General features: G+C 40.0%; 1 protein-coding gene across 1 annotated transcript in view; it reads right to left on the reverse strand.

Moving 5' to 3' along the window:
* Window positions 1–21,931, reverse strand: part of EFNB2 (ephrin B2) — a 44,845-nt gene that overhangs the window by 20,377 nt on the left and 2,537 nt on the right. The window contains exon 2 of the mRNA XM_019663728.1: window positions 1,685–1,968. Within this exon, the coding sequence (XP_019519273.1) occupies window positions 1,685–1,968 (284 nt within the window). The remainder of the gene's footprint in view (window positions 1–1,684; window positions 1,969–21,931) is intronic.

Genomic DNA, 21,931 nt, shown 5'->3' on the forward strand with positions numbered 1-21,931 from the left:
GTTCTCAAATAATTTTAAATTGTTGTGAGGGACAGGGTTGGCTCTTCCGTCTCAAAAGTTTGTGGACCCCTGCTCTAGGGCACCCACTCTTCAGGTAACAACCCCCCCCTCCCGTGTTCTTTCTCTCTCCCGCCCTACCAGGGCCATTAATCTCTTAATGAATTCATCTGAAGTCACTTTCAGTTCTCTCTAAATGGTATGCTAAATATTAGTGTCCTTGGTAAACATTCTTACTTAAAAAGTGTTTAAAAAAACCAAAACAAAACTGCTAGTTAGGCTTCCTAAAGCTTAAAGTTTCCATTTATTTTACCTAGTAACTATTTTAGATTTTCGAAGGCTCCTCTATTATTCTGTACATTCTGCCACTCCATCTGCTTGTTTCACCCCTCAGAATGCTTTTCATTTTATAATTGTTCCTTAAATATATAATTTACCACTTTCCCTTTTTCTTTGTTACTTATTCTTGCTAAGCCACTGTCAGTGTATCAAATTGACTTACAAAAAGGTTTTCAATCTCTGTTGCATTTCAGGTTTGCAGCAAAGTCCAACAAGGTAATGAGATGGCTATGACCACTTTTGTTTTAATTACTGATTTTGTAAAAAATAGTATGCTATGGAGCACTAGATTAGTATTCGGTGAATTACTGACTCTGCTCTAAAGAGCACCTAGTAGGTTGAGAAGGCCAAAGTTTCAGCCTGGTCACTGAGATGGGAGGACTCAGCCAGCGGAAAGCAGCTCAGTGTTCCCTAGCAAACTGAAGCCTACAGTAACAGAGAAGTGGAGGGACTCCAACCCAGCAACGAGCAACATTTTAAACCAAAGAAATAAAGAAAAAACTATTTCGTTACTTGAGTGATGTGAGCAACTCTCTCAGTCACCTGGACTGCACTATGACAAATCCCTGCACTGGAAGGACCCTGGCTTTGTGACAGGATGTGATTTGCACTTAGTAGGCATGTGCTCCTGGCAGGTGCTTCATTTGTCTTGACAGCCTCATGAGTGAACACTAGCTCAGATATGACCCAAAGGATATATAGTATCAGTTCCTGAAACAATGTGTTAAATTATTATATAGATTTTTTAAAAAGTAATTAACTGAGCAAACCTAAGTTCTGTCTTTTCTGCTACATCTAGTTTTGACATGTATAATTGTGGTTTGCCTGTAACACCCCCACCCCCATCCTTTGAACCTACGAGCTCCATTTCACTGATGCCTTCATGAGCAAAGGGCCCCATTATACCATCTTGTTAGTGTTGAATCCCTAACACTTAGGCAGTTTCTGGCACAGAGTAAATACTAAATGAATAAGTGAATGAATAGATGGATGAATGGATGCAGAGAAAAGTCATAGCACAAAATTTACCCATGAAAATCTCACCAATGGTCCTTAAAAATGGTTTTTGTCAGTAGAGATGCTGTGTAAATTCACATATATCCATTTATTTCATACTATAAAAACTCTAGGAGGTTTTTTTTCTTTTTAGGCATTTATATTTAATGAGTACTATTATACACGGTCCCACATTCAATTAAGGTTTCTTCAAAAAAAAAAAAAAAGGACAATTTTCAGCAAAGATTCTCAAAAATTTGCCACAATAATAATTTTAAGGAAGGAAAAATTGATACAAACCTATTTAGCTTATCCTACTTTGTATAAAATAAATGTATAGAATTATACTTACATATAATGTAATAATCTTTGTTCTTCTGAAATTCTAAACCCCAGAGGTTTGGGCTGAATTCTTGAAACTTGATAGTGAATTTTACATCCTGGTCTGGTCTGGCACAGTTGAGGAGAGGGGTGTTTTCTTTCTTAATAGTGCATCTGTCTGCTTGGTCTTTGTCAACCATATAAACTTTATAATATTCATACTGGCCAACAGTTTTAGAGTCCATTTTGGGGCAAATAATATCCAATTTGTCTCCTATCTGTGGGTATAGTACCAGTCCTTGTCCAGGTAGAAATCTAAAAGCATAAAAAAACACACAATGAGTTGATAAATGTTAACAGTATGAATAATAATTACAATACATCCAGACATCATCAATAATTCCAAACTACAATTTGATAGATCCACCCTTTTATTTACTAAAGCTGCCTTAGCTCAGATCAGCATGGGATGAATGTATTTACAAATTCAGCTTTGAAGAAAAGAAAGAGCCACTCTGAGCCTTACTCGATGCAACAGGACCAGGCAACCTGCTACATTTCTTTACCACCCCCTCACTTGTAATATTTCAGTACTCCTTTGTGTAACTTTACAATAACTTTTCCTCCTTGGTGAGTCAGGCCTCCCCACCTGTTTGTTATTTTTTAACCATTGGCGGCTTTCGTTATTGGGCATGCCACAGAAAGATGGCATCGAGGCCAGGGAACAGTGGGTGCACTAACACTCTGCTGTCCTGGTAGTTTCCACTGGCTGTTGATGTTAATTAACAGACAAGTTTCATCAAGAATGTTTCAAATTACTTATCATAATTAGTCAGTTGATCAAACAATGGGTTTTTTATTACACTGAACAAAAGAAATGTCTTACAAACCCATAAAAGATAAGTAGAAATAATTAGTTGTCGTATTGATTCAGCTGCAGGATGCAGAGTCCCTGGTTTGCAAGGGCAGCAACTACTGTCCTTGCTCCACAAACCTTTTCCCTCTCCCCTGAGATGTATTTCCTCCAATTAATTCTTAGAAGCAAAGCTTTAGAACTTAGACTACTGATACAATATCCCCTTAACGCTCACAGCTAAAAGCTTCCCCCCCTCCCTTCTCTCCTTACTAGCCATGCTGCTGAAAGATCTTTCTTAATGGGGAGTTTCTCTGAGAAACTGAAACAAGAGCTTCCTAATGAACATCCTTCTACAAGTGCTAACACTAACAACATACTTAGAAATCCCAGCTCCTTCCTCCGAAAGCAGCCAAGCTTGCAGGCTCATTAAAATATTAAAGCCGGAGAACAAAGCATCACGTGTGAATCCTTCCAATCCAACCCTTTATTTAACCAGGGAAGCCCACCAGCCATGACGATTAATGGGTCATAATTCACTGAGAGAAGGCCAGGGTGATGGGGCACCCCCAATTTCAAACCCATAATGAGGAAACAGGTTATGATTTATGATAATGAATGGTATTAATTTCCTGAAAAGTGCATGAGATTGGCTATGAAGCATCACAGAACATAACAGAAATTACATTATAAATTTTTATTAAAGAAACAATACTCTTTATGGCAGGAAAAATGCATGTTGCAGACAGTGGTTTGCCATCTTCCTTGGGAATATGTTATTTTACAATCCCAAAGAGACAGTGGTTCCCCTTTTTTTAATTGAGCTCCTTTATCAAGGACATATAACATTTATTCATTCAAAAAAAAAGAGGAAGGAAGGAAGGAAGGGAGGGAGGGAGGAAGGAAGGAAGGAAAGGACAAAAACCACCTAACAAAGTCTTCCTCAAAATGAGTATTTTTTTAATAACAATGACAAATCTTATAGAACATGTGTACACCCTTGAAGAATTCTCTAGAACTTCTGACAAATGAGTATCACCACTTAGAGCCTCTCTCTGACCTTCTTGGCCATTTCCACAGTTTTCTGAGGAGAAACTTTGAAAATTCATCTTCAGGGGACTGAAGGACTCCCTAGGTATTCCCTCCAGTTCTTGGGTAAGTGTGGTCTCTCCAGGCAGCGCCATCTTCTTTGTGGATCAAACAGGACTCTGGGGGAGGGCCTGAAGGACTGAACCAGGATGTGTGTGGATGAGGCTTTTCAGTCTTTACCCCTGTCCCCCACAGTGATTCTGATGAGTCCCTGTGGTTAAGAAGTGGGACAGGATGCCTGGCAGTGGGGACAAATGAAATACGGTGAGCATTACATCACTCACCTTCCCGACACATCCTTTTTCTCATGTTTTATTCCTTAACCTTTTTGGGAAATCTTCACTGCATCCAAGAACGAGAGGCCAGCTCCTGCCCATGGTTCCCACCCTCCTCCAAACATTTTCTATCCTAAATCTGCTTCTAGCTGGGCAGAGGATCATCACAGGCTAGCTGCTGTTAGAATAATTCCTAAATCACAACCCAGGTCTGGAGCCTGGATGTCTGTACCCGCCTCCTCCCAAAGCTCTGAATTTCACACCCATCCACTTTTACCATGAGCAAATGCCCCAAGGGCTTGTCCAGGTTTCAGAGATCAGGATCCTTAGTGGACAGATGGACCCATTTTCTTGTCCTTCCAGTCAATTCTTTTAAGAAAATGCATCGGATCGCTGACTCCCTCCCCAAGCTGTATATCATCTCTGCATATCTTAGAACTCTCCCACATCACACCCTATGTCTAACGTTCAGCTCATTAAGCTCTTTCTTCATTCAAAATGCCCCCAAGATCCTGTTTCCTTCATGAGATGTATTTTCTTCCTGCTTAACCAAAGACTCACCAGAGATTTCCTTCCCACCCATGTAAGTAACTCCTCATGACTCTCTCTTCACTAACCAATGCTGAGTTATAGCTTTTGCTGGTTTGATAAAGTGAGGTCAAGAACATATGACACATGGGCTGGTGTGGCTACAAGGATCTACACGTTTTAAACCATATTTTCTGAAGGCACAAATTACATTAAAAGTGGTAAAGGTCAGCAATCAGGGAGTGATGTACAGGGAGGGGTAACCCATGGGATGGCTTATCAAAATGGAAGGGAAGGGGAGGAATCTCAGATTTCAATAAGTGTATTTGATATGATCATGAAAAGTAAATCCCTCTAAAACCCAGTATTCTTAGTGCTTTGAAAACGAGTCAGTTCACTTTTCAGAATACATTATGGCAAAAAGTAGGGCAAGGATTTGAACTTTTTCCCTGAAAAAGTAATTGTTTTAAGAATTCCCTAGTAAATTATTGCTTCTTTATTTAAATCCATACAAAAAGACCCAGTATTTGAGTGGTTCAGAGGTTTACTTTTTAAGCCTATATAGATGTATGTACATAAACCAGTTAGCACACCAGTGACTTGAATTGATGAGATTATGGCTTCTCAGTAGACAAAGGATGCTGTTGAGCTTTGAGTCTAAATCACAGATTTCTTGCCCCTGTTACCACTATGTACAGTTGAGCCCAAGAAGCCTCTTTGCCTCCTAGGAACACCCATAGTTTCTAAGGCAGCATGGAAGCAAACAAGAGTAACGTGAGTGTAACAACTAAAGCAACATATTTTGTGCCAGACTCCAAGTGACAAAAAAGTAGAAGATTCCCATCATTGGGAATTTACCATCCTGCTCCCTGAGAGCAGGGTCCCATGTGCCTCTGATTCAATTCTGCATGCCCAAAGGCTAACATATGGTAGGTCCTCAATAAACAACATATTAGTTGAAAAAAACTATGAAAGAACAAATGGAAGCCAAGATATACGCAAATAAATTTAAGTCAAATTAAGTGCCACCGACTATTTGCAGATTACAGGTATGGAAAGAATGAAGATAGGACCACCTAGAGTTGGGGCAGGGGTGTGCTAAGAGCAGAGATGGGATTCCCAGAAAACATCATCCCAGGCAGGATGGTGTTTCTGGGGAACGCGGAGCAGTGCAGAGGAGTTTCAGACCTGCTCTCTCTGGAAGGGTTTATGAGTATCAGCAGTCTTCCACAATGCCTTCCTATTAAAAATGTAAGGCAATTAACCGCCTCCAGAACCACTAATAAGAAAAACACTGTTGCTTTTGAGTACTTACTTTTCGCTAAGCACTGATCAAAGCACCTTACATCACATTATCTTCATTTAATCATTGCACACGTACGTAACACGCAAAACAGACGAGGGCACACCTGTGCCAAACATGAGACACAACAGGAAAAGCCACCTTTCTCTGCACACTTTTCAGTTCTCACTGCATCACATTAAAGCACAAATCTGGTTTGTGAGATGAATTTTTCTCTAAATTGAGCTTTTCATAGATAAGCCATAAAGTGAGAGTCGATGTACACACAGGCTTGCGGGCATCACATAGTCTGGTCTAGCAGCTTCATGCCAAGTACCTTAGTTGTGCCTAAAGCTTAGGCTGCTTCTGAGGTAATCACCTGAGACCACAGCTCACAGAGGTGGACATCTGGCATCCATACCTTTCCACAGGAGGCCAAGAGCCAAAAGAAATTGACTGACTATATGAGTTTGTGTTTTAAATGTAATATTACAGAGGGATGCCAGACATTTTATGAGGATAGCAGAATATAAGTGAAAAGAAAATAGGGTGAAGTTCTTAATAAAACTGTTTTCGAATGAAAAACAATGTGTCCTATATGTTAAAATCAAGTCAGTAATCATAAGTTCTACTTTTGAAGCTAGGTCATTTACATTTGGGTTTTGTTACCTCAAGATTGCTTAGAGATTTAATATGTTCAGACTACACAGCGTATCAAGGCCCTGAATATTTTGAGATATTCAATAATACACTTATCCTATATTGACCTAGAAAGTGTTAAAAGAAGAAGAAGGAGGAGGATTATTATTATTATTATTATTATTATTAGTAGTAGTAGTAGTAGTAGTAGTAGTAGTATGGGAGTGACAACTGGCCAATTTTTTTTTAAATTTATTATTATTATGTTTCAGGTATACAAAACAACAACTGGCCAATTTTAAATTACTAAACTGGCTATCCATAGTGGATATCAAGCACAAATTTCTTTTTGTGATGAGATAATAATATTCATCTTGTAACCAAAAGGAGCACAGAAGGAAAGCCCCATAGTTATAACTTATACCACACAGGTGAGGTTGTTTTTATTAAAGCACATCCCAAACAAAAAGAGGCTAGAGATGTTATTTAATAAAGTCTGCTGGTTTTTAATACAAAACAAAAAACAAAGAAGACTTACAGTGCTTCATGTCCTATACAGGGGAGAGAACATTGCCAGTCCAATGTCCTGTCTGAGCCAGGCTATTCAAGGTCAGAGCAGTCACCTCGCTGGCTTCCTGAGGGGGAAGCCAAACTTTCTGCCCCATCAGGAGAACCTGGGGCTCAGGGCTGCTTCCTGGACACTGGTGCTGTGGTTCCGTGCTGCTTACTGGAGGGCCTTCTTGTGCTACTAGCGTGGGGCTGAGAAGAAACAGGCAAGTCCTATGGTTTTTCCCAATTAATCATTCCTAAGCATGACAGTGGACATGGTGACTTTGAGTCCAATATAGAGACAGTATAATGTGGAACAAAATGGAAACCTTAAGTAGGGTTCCAAGGTTAACCTGCCTGAAATGAAATGATTTGATATCAGGTATGTTTTTATCTTCTGATTATCTATTGAACGTAATCCAAGTTTTTAAAAGTTACTCTGCAAACTAGACTCTAATACTTCCATGTGGAATACTCTGAATCAATCTAATAACCGAAATTAGACAATATTTAATCATCTAAATTGGATCTCTAATCATCTAAATTAGACATTTCAACTTCATATTCATCATTGTAGAAACTATTTTTATAACATGACCATTATATTCTTTAATGTTTTAATCCACACTAGGAACCAATGGTTGTTTAAAATAATAGCATAATGCATTTAAAGCATAAACCAGCCACTTACAAGTTCAGTAGTCATGACACACAATGTTCTTTGGTAGACTGGGGCATCACACATTGTGATCTCAAGTCTGGATTTTTCTATTGACCAGTAAGTATTGCATAACCAGGTCTCACGGAGTAAATCACATTGCTGCCCTCCTGACTTCTGAAACTACCCCAATGTAACAGGAGGACCCACAGGAAGTTTGAGGGTAGCTGCGTAGTGGAGCCACAGCTGTATTCTCCAACCCCGCTCCCGGTGGGCACCCCAGTTTCCCGGCTTCTCTGTTCTTCTCTACCCACTCCTGCATTTGCACCTGACCGTAACGCATGCACCACAGGACACATACATAGCCAATGAGTTCTTTCATTTTCCTTCACGGTTGCCCAAAATATGTAGGTGAACCTAGAATAACAGCCAAATTGCTGAGCAGCCTCTTGATGCTGATACAGTCTGTGAAAATATACATGAAATATGAAAGACCTGGCTCTTCCGAGGAAAGCAATGCGTGGAAGTAAATGACTGAAGACTATGCCAAACTACCGTATAAACAAGGGCAAATCAATATGTGGTAACTGAATGCAAAAATATCAAGCTGACACAGAATAAAAGAGATCAGAATAAAAAGATGTACACAGGAATGGCCAGTTTCTGTGTCCAAACAAATCACTGGGTCAGACAAAGCCCCTCCAAGCCAGATTTGACAACAGTGTTTATAATTTAAAAAGTGTCGACTCAGATCCAGAGCCATTTCTATGTACTATCACGTGCATAAAAATCTATTTAAATATCTAATATTTCTGCATACTTATGGCAGGTATCATCCACCTGAGAATAGTGGTATTCATGTCAGGACCAGTGTAAATCCTGCCACTATGGAAATTGGGGGGACAGGAGATCTACATACTATGGTCTTCTATCTGTAGAGCAAACTGTCAAGCAAAATCAGATTCATTAATAGGTATGACTTTTCTCATAGAGAACTGCGTTTATTTTTCTTTTCATTCCAAACTTAGATCATTAGAGTACATAATTATTATATGTAAATGGCTAATTTCAGTTGAGAATATACACAATATGAGGTATGTTATTCTGCTGATATTGCTGACAACACAGAAAACAGACACAGATGATCAAAGGGCCTGTACCTGAGACTGCTGTGGGCTACTGAATGGTGGACTTAAGGTGATTTTTAGCTTCCTGTGTTTTTCAGAATTTTCTGAAATAAACACAAAATGCTTTCATGATCAGATTGGAACATTATTTTTATACAGTTTCAAAGAACAATCTACATCATATTCTTGAGCATTCTTTTATAACTCTGGTTTTAAAAATAAACATTTAAAATATTTAAAGCCTGTAGATTTTTTTAATGTTTTGATGCAATTTCTTTGAAAGCAACTAAATAAAGTTATTATAGTCGGAATTGTGGTCTATTTAACAAATCAATTATTGAGTTCACCAAAGCTTTAGTAACAACTCATATGTAATGTACATCTAGTTTATTCAAACACATGGCAACTATGGGATAGATAGTTTAAGGCGTAATCACTGAACTACACCAATCTGGGAGCTGGTTAACATTTCAGGAATTCTGAGCCCCAGCTTTAGGAACGGGTTTACCTTAGCAGCTGGCACACCAAAAATCATATCATAGAATTAGTTAATTCACAAGCCAACGTTCTGTATTAAGGACACTGAGCTTGCCACATTTTGGAAAACATGCACTTTTCCCCTAAAATGCTTTAAGTTTTAATTTTAATGAAATGTCAAAGTGTGCAGGGAAGAAGAGCAGTCAGTGTGTAAATGTGCTAGTCTGAAATCCTAAATGAGGAAAAGCACGCTGCTGCTTTCCAGTTAGTTCCTGACAAAAGATGTGCATTGCTCTGGATAAGCCCAAGCCCTTGACCAGGAACTTCGCCATGCACTTGGGCCTTCCCCATTTATCTGGGGCGAGAATGGCATGAACGCAAAAGCCCAAGATTCCTTTCAGAAATGCTCTGTGCACTTGGGAATATAAATACTCTGGAAGAATGACAAATTCATAAGTTTGTGAATCTGATCGCACATTGCATAAACAGGCAGGATAGTCAGTCTTGCATTACTTCCATTTAATGCTACATTGCTGCTACAGCTTAATAAGACATTTTCTAAATGCCCCCAAACAGAAGAGTTTGTTATAAAATGAATAAATACAAGCAGGGCCCAAAAAAGACTGGCAATATCGGCCATAAGAAATACTTGGGGAAAAATTTTCCTTTTTTTTGTGGATAGCACTTTACTGCCCCCTTTTGCACTTTCACATCAGAACACGTTTCTGCACAAACTTATTCTGAAACCAGAAGAGATAATGGGGTATAGCTATAGGGTGTCAAGTTTACACAGAATTAGGTTACCAGATACCACTGCTTGGAGTAACAAGTAATTACCTTAAAACTTCAAGTGAGTGCACCACTATCTTCTCTGTGGCTTTAAACCTCCAAGACATAAGGTAGTAATTGGAGGCTTTAATTGACATTTTCTGCTTTAATTCGAATGTGTATGTGTGCTGGAACAATTGCCTGTTTTCACAGGTGCCCCTTCTTTCACACTTTTCTAAAACAAGTATCATCTGCAACATGAACCTGACTTATTCAAGGAAAAGAAAAGGGGCATAAAAGCAGGTTATAGAATTTGGGACCATTAAAGTGTTATAAACCCGAGAGCTAAGAGGAGGGGTGTGCATTTCAAACTTCACACCAACGCCATGAAAAGGAAAGATGAGAAGGACAGAAATTCAAACGCACTGTGAGCCTATAGGTGCACAAACCAGTTTAGCAACTCTTCAAGGTGAGGTGCGACTCATCGTATTTATGCCTCTTCATCTAGGCACACACTTGGAAAAAAGTATTAAGCTCGTCTAAAGGGAAGTTTTGTTTCTAAAATTCTAATCTGCAATGACAGAGCGAGAGGGCCCCATTCTTGGCCCAGTGACCTTAACTTGCATTTGACAGTGTGTGTGTGCTGATGTGTATACTTTTATTTAAACTTAATCCATTTCCCTCTGTCATTCTACAATTACCATACAAGTCAAAATAATATTAAGTTTCACAGCCTACAATGCTGCACAATTGAATGAAAACCGACTCCTTTTGATGTTAATCTTGTTTTTCTATTTGTGATATAATCCTCAAAACACTGGTGGCTAAAGTAAATTTTATTTTTAAGTGCCCAAAGGTACTATTCTCACAGTTTAAATTTTCTTTCAGGAAATTAACGCAAGTAATTCTTTAATTATTATCCATATCATGATTCTTTAATTTTTATCATACCATCCTTACCACAATGAAAACCCTACAGCAAGCTGAAGTTGAAAAAGATATCTTCATCCATAAGTCAGATTTTAAGTGTGTGATGCACAGGTATCATTGTTTTCTTGTCACAGAGACTAGCTGATCTCAACACCCCCTCCCTCAAAATTTTCTGAAAAAGAAAATCCTGCCATGCATTTTAGTTAGGTACAGCAAAATTGGGGGGCTTGAACAGCAAGGCTGGAATGCCAGGATGCACGGTGGGGAAGGGAACGAGGGGGTGCATCACAGAGGCCAGCCTTTGTCATGCTGGCTTGACCACGCTGGCTCCATTATCGAAACAAGTATTTCACAACCCTCAGAGGCAAGACACAGAGCAAGCTTCTTTCCCAACTATAATTTGTTTGCACCTGTACAGTCTTGTTTCAAACCATGCTTTTAGCAAGAGTCTATAAAGAAAGGTGGAACTCTTGTTATTTATAGGTGAGGTACCAGGAAGAAAAATGGCTTTCATATAGAAAAAAATTTAAAGGGCATTTCCAGCTGGTTCTCTGTTGTTTTAGATATGAGTGTGGCGATCTATTTGATCATCTACCTGAGTGGGAAAATCACAGAGATGAAAGGCACACATAATTCATACAGGGGATGGGTTGGTATTTTTAACAAGTCGAAGAAATGGAATTAAGATCTTAGTGCATAGCAGTATCACAACCTAGAGTTTGGGTGTATCTTTTCTATCTACCCCTCCCATCCCTTTCATTCCCATCATCACTTTTTTCTTTTTTTAGATTTCAAAGAACTTTACCTACTTAGAAAAACAATTCACCCATGTTTTAGGGGTCAATGAAACTTTGGTAGGGCAAACAGCCCTTAAAGAAAGGGTGTACACACCAAGAGGGTCCAAACTTGCTCCTCAAGCTGAAGTGTGACTCCAGGACAGCCTGTGGTGTTTGCCCCTGGAACCTAGCTCCCTGTCCTCCTAGCACCTTGCACAGAATGGCTGGCCAGTAGGTGTCTGTGTAAATAAAGAATGAGTTCTTTAATAAGTAAGACTTAAGAAGAGACAAAATTACTTTCGTTCTCTCTTGATGTAAGAGGTGATTTTTCTTGCCAGCCAAGCATAATAAGTGGAGCAACACAATTTATAAGGCTGTGGGTAATCGCTTTACAGCCACCTAAATGGCTGCCTCCTGCACACTTCCTCCTTTCTGGGCTCCAGAGCAGGGTCAGGGATAGGTCTGAGGTGGGCGTATAAGAGGAGACGTTATCCAGCACCTTTCATAGCTTGGTGACAGCCCAGAGAGTACAGAGAAAAGAGAAGGAAGAGAAATCGGCGGGCTGCACAACAGGCAGGTCTGCACTGTTGTGTAAAAGGAATAAAACTGGACTGGGTTATTGACTTCCATTCCGGTTACCCCAAAACTGTGTACCTTATAAAAATGTGAATGGCATGCCATTGTAACTTGGTAGACACTACATGTATTTCCTGCTCAGTCACCATAAGCAGCCTGGAATTACCTTGACCCACAAAGCCAAAAACCCACCAAAAGTTAAATACTCTGAGTTATTTAAACAGGCTGCTACTGAACAAAACTGAAGGAAATTGGACAAAGGAGGCAATAAGAGGATGCCCCGGGGCCCTCTAAAGGGAATAAAGATGTGGTTGTTTGAGACCTCCCGCTGGCTGCTTGGTCCACAGGTATAAGCAGATGATCAGCCCCAGGGAAACACGGTGGGAGAGGCTCACTCTGGAGTCAAGAGAACCCCAGGCCCACCAATCCCGGCCGCCCGGCTTCCTGAAACAAACTGCGCCCAACTTGCAGAACATCAAAAGCCAGATGGGCTATACTGAATGAATCCACAGGCAAGGAGCCAGAATCCCAGTTTGCTGTAGAAATAGGCCTGGACTTGATTTGAGTCTTCTCAGCTCTGACAAGCTGGAAGCTGGCACAGAGCCCAAAATCCAAAATAAAATGGCATTTAATTGTGACTAGACTCTAAAAAAGATGTCATACTATCTCCTTAGCTTGACACACGCTCAGCATCTAACCATATCCAACTCTATTCAAAAATCCAACTTTTTCTCCCAGCAAAGAAACAATCAAATATTTAAATTTTTAAAAGGAAAATGTTAATAGTTAAAGGAATAATACTCATTGTGTGCCTTAATATTATATACTTTCATAACTGTCTAGTTTCCATCGTGTAGAACCTTGTTATATGAAAGATTCAAAAAGTCCATTTAGAATTGCGTGCCCGTCAGAGGAAAAGACCATAAATCAAGATGCACAAGGGAAGAATCATATCCAAAAGTTTCTTTTTATCTACCTTGTATATGCTGCTTTGAGCAAACACATGCTTAATTTAGTACATAATTTTTAATTATTCCATGCAACAGCATAAGAAAGGGAGGCAGAGAATTAGGAGGGATCCTGGAACCAGAGTGATCAGGTTCAAATACAGACTGTACCACCACTTATTAGCTATAGGACTTTGGGCAAGATACTTAGCCAATCTGTGCCTCAGTTTTCCCACTGGCATTATGGGGGTCATAAAAGTACCCCCCTCGGATGGCTACTATGAAGGCTGAATCAGTCAGTATTTGTCAAGTAGTTAGAACAGCATCTAGCACATGGTAAGTGCTAGATGCAACTGTTGTTAAATAAAGCATACCATGTCCCCCAGGTAAGTAGGTTTCTAAATAAGAAATAGCATGTAATATTAATGCAAAACACAAAAATGCTACATTACCCATCCATACAGGTTAAATTCATGTATTCATTCAACAACCCAATCTCTTTTTGTATCTGTAGTAGAATGTACAAAGTGGTGCTGCCCAGGCATCAGGGGTAGGGAGCAGAAAACAGAGTGTCTAATTTGGTAGTAGAAGGGAAATAAAAAGGTGCTTCATAGAGAAGAAAGGTCTTAAAGAATGGCTAGAAGTCTTGCAGCTAAACAAGCTACAATATAACATTAGAGACTTCGAAAGGTCAAAGTGCCATGTTATAATGTTCATTAACAGTTTATTTTTATTTATTTTGCGTGTGTATGTGGAAGGCAAATTGAACTAGAGCCAGGCACACAGTGGATATTCACGTAATTTTAAGTAAGAATAGCTGATATTTATTGGTTCGCTGTGCCAAGCACAGAGCTAAAACTCTTTAAATTCTGACGATTTTATTACTCCTTTATTCAGTACTATTAGATTACTGTCCTCATTTTAGAGACAAGGACAACTAAGAGACATAGAGAACACTACTCCCAAAACTACACAGCTAAACTGGGATTGGGCTCACACAGCCCGATTCCACAGCATGTACTTCCAACTCAACTGAAATAGTGCTTGTCTGGCTGTCTTTGCTAAATCGAATTGCCTGACCTTTCCATTACCAACACAAGCCTTTTGAAATACGGCTCTGCTAATTCTCATATCAATAAGGTAGCTGGAATCACTGACTGGGTTAGCCATCCCACAGGGTCGATTTGTTTCATTTGTGGACTCTGTCTTTGAGCTATGCTCAGATGAAATAATGTCAATGCTTCTAGATGCACACTTTAGAGACACACACTGTCCTTGGCTGAAATGTTACTACTTGGACTTGCTTACCGTGTTCTTGATTTCAGAGATCTACACTGACTGTGCTTGGAGATGCCTGTTGTCTCTTCAGGCTCAGTTTCCCCTCACCTGGGCTGCTTTTCTGTACATCCCTCCAGAACGAATGCCAGTCCCTCCATCTGTGTTCCCACTGCACAGTTCCCATGTACCTCAGCATGGAATGCATTTGCTTCCACCAAGCTTCCCTCTACTGCCCTGAGGGTTTAAATCTTTTCAGGGCAGAGATAGTTCTTCTTTGTATTTTCAGAGCCTAGTAACAGACCTCAGGTCCTAAATGCTTGTTGAATAAACCAATGAATTATCCACCATCAATGATCTAGATGTTGCCTTATGGCCTCCAAAGAGGCAAGAATGGGGGCCCCAGAGCAGTGAGGCAAGGACCACAGGTTTCTTCAAGATCCCTCTTTCAGAGGATGATGACCTGATACTGAACTGTTTTCCAAAAATGTTGACCTAGGGCAACAGTTCTCAAGGTGTGGTCTCAGACCAGCACCAGCATCCACTGAGAGCTTGTGAGAAATGTAAACTTCAAGTCCCACCCAGACCTCAGGAATTGGAACTCTGGGATCCACCCTGCAATCCTGTTTTAACAAACCCTCCAGGTGGTCCTGATGCCCTAACATTCCAGAGCCGCTGGTTTAAAGGTAGATGGCCAGTAGCAGGTGATAGGTTAACACAAGGTGGGCAGCCACATACACACACCTGGATTGTGCCTGTTCATTCAACTAATACTGGATGCCAATGCTAGCTAGTTAACTGCTAAAGTGAAACAATCGTGTCCCTGCCTTTTAGGGACAGTGCAGTATATAATGATCTTCCTGTGGCCTAGGTACTTAACTCAAGTGCTGGAGGTTTGCAGAGAAAACATGTAAGAAACTATGTTTGATCTACTACGTCATAAAGAGAGGGCACTCCTCTAGGGGAAACTGAACTTTATGGACAGTCCTTTATAATAAAGATCCATTTTCCCATAGACAAAGGGGTATTTGGGGCTTAAGAGTGTTTGTTTTTATCTAAAATGTACCCAAAATATAGTTCTGGTAGTTAGGTGAAAACTGACATTTTTAAACTTCTCCTGCAGGTAGATACATCCTGAGATGGCCTTGACCATAACTGTCCCGGCCCCACTCACTCATTAGGCAGTCCTCATGCAGGGCAAGTGTTTCGGGTCACAGCTTAGCTGTCGGAAACAGCAAGGACCCAGATTCAGAAGCATTTCATCAGGTGGTGGAACCATGCTGGGCCTCGAGTTCCCAGGCTGGAACAGAAGGCTGAAGAGATACTGGAAGGGGGGCATTTCAGAAACTTTGGCTCTGCAGGTCAGAAATTCTGACGTGCACAGAGGTTAGATATCCTGTGGGGGTGTGGACTGGGGAGCAACAGTAGGCTAGGCAGACAGTAGGGAGTTGCAATCCCTCCCCCCAATGTACACCCCTACCAAACAGGCCTAAACATTAGGACTGTCTTAATCATGTGTTTTCCTCCAACACAAACACACTGGCTTCAAAATGTGGGTAGCACGCATTGTTATTCTAGGGTGATACGGAAGTAATCTGCACAGGAGAAGCAGAGAAACGCCTCGGGGGCAATGGGGACTTAACTACCAAGTGCTGGAAGAATGATACAAGGACTTGTAGTCAAAATTGGATGCAATCGAGCCTGAATCGAGAAAATGAACTGGATTGTTTAATAGTTTTATGTAGAAAACAGGAAGAATCTGTAGTACTTGTGCAGTTTGCAAAGCAAGGCAGAGCACCAGTGGTCCATTGGCAGCATTCTGAATGTCTGCCCACCACTGGGTATAGTTAGAACGTTTGCCTATCCACACTTTAGAGAAAGGAAAACAGCAAGCTATTAATAATTCACTACTGCCAATTTTCCTTCATATTTTGTTTAGAGAGTTACTAAGAGCAGAAACAACTTGTTTTTCTTTAATGGAGCAATCTCCTACTATGTTTTTTATTTGAAATCAGCAAGTATGCACTCACCTGTCACAAAATGCTGTGGACTAGAATTAAATGCCTGAATTTATACACGAAAAGGAAAATCAAGACCCACTGCTGATTTTCTGCGGGAGCAACAGAAACAGGGTGTTTGCCTGGCATTCAGCGTACATGGAAAACATTTCATAATTGATCACCTATTCTTTTTCCTGGTTCACCGGATCCAACCATCCTTACCTCTCACACTTCTGAAATGTGTTCAAGCAGGTAGAACGTACAGCTAAACGTGGGATGATGGCTAGTAAACAAGTAGCAGGGCTTTTCCCGCATCATTTCTTTAATCACTTTAACCTCATTCAGAATAGAAAGCTGGAGGCCAGGGTAATTCAGCAGTGTCTTTTGTCATCTGCCTGCCATAAATATGCACCAGTCTACATTTGAAAAGCTGAAGGAGGCCGCAAGCTTGCTGGACATTTATCATGCTCTGTTCCCTGTTAACAAGCAAATACTTTGGCTGAATGGGCCATTAGCAATCATTGTCAAATGTAGAATGCAAGGTGCTTGAATGTGACTAGCTTGTAAATTATGGGGTGTCCCTTTTCTTTGATGAATCTAGACAAGTGCAATGGATCTTTTGATATAGGTTCCTGAATTAAGTCAGAAAAGAAGGTAAAGTAACAGGCACTGGATATGGCAAGTCTATCTGCTATAATTAAAAAAAATGTTTTTAATCTATAAAAGCTACATAATAATGCCCAGAAAAACAGGCAACAAATGAAATATATCTACAGCCCCCAAACAGATGTTCCAGTCAGCTGTATTGAGTATTAGGAATAAAATCAATGAAATGGGTCTGAAATCGAACATTTAGGATTGACGATCTTCAGACACAGAATGTTAGTCTAAAAAGGCCTCGTGTTGCTGTTAGTATGAAAACAGTGCTGAATTCCCTTGAGCCAGCCACTCCACCAAGTAAGACACTTGGGTGTTTGTAGCTTTCAGTGTTGTCAATGTCTTAACAAGTGCAGACTGTCCTAAAGAAACGCTGAAACTTTTCTTAAACACCAAATAGGAGGCAAAAAAAGCAAATATTTTCTTTCTAGCTTGACCCAATTGCAGATGCCACTCTGCATGTAACCCAATCACGGCTTCAATGGCTTATTTTGTTTAATGGCTAAAGTGGAAAAGTGTGGAAGGCAAAAACAAAAGTACAGCTTATTTACAAGGTTGTTCAGTACAGGAGGCAATAAGATTCAACAGCATGATGATTTTGTTGTTGCTGTTTTTAACTTTAAAGCTAGGAAGCACTTTTATAATCCTTTCATGGTGTGCCTATCCCATTCGACTCAAAGGTTAAGACTCAGGTTTATGAGCAAAATATCATCTAGATAGAGTCCATTGGTTTGGGCATATTGGATTACCACTGATTAGAATGAAAACTAAATTCCCCCTTTTTATTTTATATTTTTTTTCCAGGGTGGGAATGACAAAACTCTCTGAGAAGAGCTCTCTGGCTAAGTGAGAGGGACAATACATAATGTTTACCATTTCTTCTCCTCCTGTGTGTGAGATGGTCGGGGTCTGAAAGACGGCTGAAATCAAAAGGTCTCTGCTTTCTTTTCAGATAACTCCAGCCCTACCTATTCCCTCTCGTCTCTGTTCCTTCCCAGCATGTCCCTGCCTGAAGCTCAAATAGATTAAGGCAGGGACCGCCAAGTGCAGTTAATCCTACAGAGTGGCTGCCGCGGTTAGGCCAGGAGTTAAAAAGGAAAATCTTGCAGGCCTTAACAACTGCAGTGGTCTGAAGTTTTAATCAGACCCAATCTCAATCTCTAAAAAAGGCAGTCAATGAAATCTACCTTTGCCATATTATCCGCCACCAATGAGCAAGAACTGAGCAGCTTTTCTTTCCTCCTTCAACCATCCCAGGCCACAAGTAGGGCTTTCATACTTTCTAATCCGAGTTTCCAAGTCTGTGTGGTTCTCACATAATAGCCAACAGCCTGGAGCAAGGGCCTCCGTTTCTACACCCTTTTCAGAGACGTGTCATTTCCAACATCAAGCTAATCTATATGTTGCCATGGCTTCACCCTTTATCTGCCTTTACATCTTATGAACTGCATGGATTTACCACATTATTTTTATCTGAAAGACAGAAAATGGTGGTTTTATTGCCATACAATCAGATTACTGCTGCTAGTTTCTCTATGCCTTTTTACCAAGCTTCAATCAAAAGGGATCAGTTTCTTTATACTCTGCCCTTGATTTACATTACATCTGTAAAGACCTAGTCTGGGTTGTAATCCCCTTATTAACTATGACCAGGGTTGATTTGCCTAAAAATAAAAGCAAATTGTGTCAGACCCTTTCACTTTGTTTTTGATTCGGAACTACAAAATGGATTACTAAAGAAATCTTCAGAGTTCACACGGCTAGTATAGTGCTGAATTTAAAATGAGAATTAAACAAGTTAAACAGGGGAACCATGTCAACGGTTTACATTTTCCATCATGGGAGAAGGGCTGAATTGCTTATGTCTTTGTATTCTTTGGCTTTAGAGAGACAATGAAGCCACAGGAGTTTTTCCAAGCTGTTCGGAACACTGTCCCATTCGCTATCCTTCCTTCTTTGCTTTTCTTATATTCCTCTCCCAGCCCCATTCTAATTCCTCCCCTAAAAGAGGTGCTGGTGGTGGTGGGGAGGAACTCTTCCCTGAAAGAGCTCATTCCTAACTAGAAGCTTATAGTTCTATGGGCTCTGCATATTTTAATCAAAATATTTTAAACAGTTGAACACTCCTATTTAAGGCTCTACTCCTCTACACAAAGGGTGAGCTCATAAGCAAATCTATGTAGATGTATGATAAGTGACCTGAAAAACAGGCTCTTTATGTCAGCAGCAAATGAAGGCAGAGATTAGGCAGACAGGGGTACCATTTTAATCATTATTTTTCTTAGAAGAGTGCTTCTTTTTGTATCACTTGCAATGGAAGAATTTAAGAATAAAGTTTTAATAAAATGTTAAAGAAATATCCTTCTTTATAATTTTTTTTCTTGATGAGGGTCTACAGCCTATATTTCCCTTCCTCTGTCACTCCCATTTCTATGACGCATCAGTGCAATCTTCCTGGGATCTCAAATCGTTTCCTATTAGGAGAATGCACCGGGAAACATTGCTCTAAGGTAGATGTCATACTCAAACTCCTGGGAGCTACCTGAAGCATTTCAGTGGAGGGCAAGGTAGCAAAGATTGAGTTGGTCCAATTGCAGTGTCTGTCTGACAGTAATTATCGTGCTGATAATCCACCAAGGAAGGATTTATCTCAGCAAATTTACAGATAAGAGGTTGTATGATAATTAATCAAAATATACCCATTATTCTTCAGTTGACTCCAAATGGAAAAACCATTCTAATCTGAAGGGCTTTTTTTTTTTTTTTTAGCTGATCTGAGGATGACAGCTAATTCACCTGTCCTCATACTTTAGCTTAGGAGTCAGAAACATTTAGGAATGTTGAAGTCATTTGCATTTCTTTGCATCGGTTGGGCAAGTGTCAACAGCTATGCTTTGTGAAAGATTTAGAACCAAGTGCTTAACAAATCATCTTAACCTCCAGCTCCCATTTCTGAGGCTTGAAGCTGTAATTGCTGAGGTTAAAAAGTGCAGTCCCTTGACACACGATTCCCAAATAAATTCTCCTCTTGTCTGAAAGAAGGCTGCTGTGAGATACCGCTTTAGCTCGTCTTTGTGCTCTCTCTGGCTCAGTTGTCCTGTGGAACAACGACAGTCCATTACCTACAGTTTATCATCCTGACAAAATGTGAGGAATGTGGATGTGAAAGCACTAACAATTCCACCCCTGGTGCTTTGTGCTTTTTTTTCCTCTCTATATTAAAACCGACAAGATTAACCCAAACGCAAACTGTGGAGCATAGTTCAAGGGGCTATTCAATCACTGGTGAATGTGCATTTGTTTACCTACAAAAATAAGAATTTCAGACACAATGAAAGGCAGGCTGGCTTATATATTGTATTGAATGGACTGTTTAAACAGCACTATCCCATTGTAGTTTATTTTATCAATCTCTGACAGGTCCGTATTTATTCAGAGTCTAACTGTGCTGGAGCCCATGAGTTATAGGTTATCTGGATATTATCCAGCCATTCTTTTGTATCAAGTCAATCAATATCAGGAATTCAGTATTATGTAGGGAAAAAATGACATGAGAAAAGCAAAATGCTTTGTTAACCAACTAGTATGTGGCACATAGGGAATAGCACCCCTAGGCATAAGAAATTAATGCTTGACCGAAATATTCAACAAAGTCTATGCAATTCATTCTAGAATACCATACAAATATAAACTTGCTCACGCTAAAGTGAAATCCGTATTTTAAAAAAAGAGCCAACTATTTTATTTTGGCAAAAACATCATGCTTGGAAAAAATTTTTCTACTGAAATGTTAATTAGAAATGAAAGCCAGGCTTTGCTATTCTCTCCAGAGGTTTAAAAAAAAAATTGCTTAAACAACCTAAATGGCTACAATTGACCCGAATCTACCAGAGCCTATGGATGCAATGTGAATAAGCTAACAGGGCTAACGTTTCAGTATAACTTCTATCGATTACTGCGTACACCTCAAGGATGGGAGCAGCAGACAACGTGATTAAAGTAGTTAGGGAGACAGTGACTTTACAAAGGATTTTCTGGACCCTGTATCCAAACAGCTGCTGCATGCTCCCTATGTCCACCACCTGCTAAAAAAGCTGACCCCCGAATGAAACAAATCTAATTACTGATGGCTGCTTCATTACAAATGAAATGTTCCCCAGTTCATATGAACTGATGGGAAACTTCAATGCATTTGATTGCCTTCCTGCCATATCACATTGACTGACAAACTTTTCCCTGGAAATAAATATGCAACTTCCCCAAATAAAGCGACCCCTTGGCATGTGGGGTTTTTATTCCTTCCTCGGGGAAAAAATCTTTCTGATCACAAGCTAGCATTCAGCTACATACTTTGTTAAGTGGACTTTTTCCAGGGACAAATATCCAGTCCTCCAGGCAAGCCATTACCATGAGAACTATTAAAGAGATTCTACTCTTGAGAACCGAAAGAATCCTGCCAGCAGCAACATCAGCAGTACAGGAGGCAGCTTTCTTCAAAACGCAGGCCTCCAGCAGGTCTCTAAGTCTGTGGCCACAGCTCGGAAAAACAGACTAATCCTAATCATCAGGACGGTGAGTAAGTATCAGTCACCCCCACCCTCCACCCCCCCCACACACACACCTACCACCACACACACACGTTAAGAATAGAAAATGCTAATGTCTAAACCTTAGGTTGAAAGAATTATTGCTCTACCTTTTTTTCCAAGTAGGTATTTCTAATGCTCCTCCCGGATACACAAAAACTAGTAGTTAAAAAAGCAAATATACATATACAGAGCTAAACGCTGAAGGGGTTAATGGGAATTTCTTTGAACTAGATTTAAATATAAATATTAAATCCTGATGAGGAAAAAAAATCATCCTCCAAAG

Source organism: Hipposideros armiger, unplaced genomic scaffold (assembly GCF_001890085.2).
Source record: "Hipposideros armiger isolate ML-2016 unplaced genomic scaffold, ASM189008v1 scaffold_401, whole genome shotgun sequence".
Lineage (NCBI taxonomy): Eukaryota > Metazoa > Chordata > Mammalia > Chiroptera > Hipposideridae > Hipposideros > Hipposideros armiger.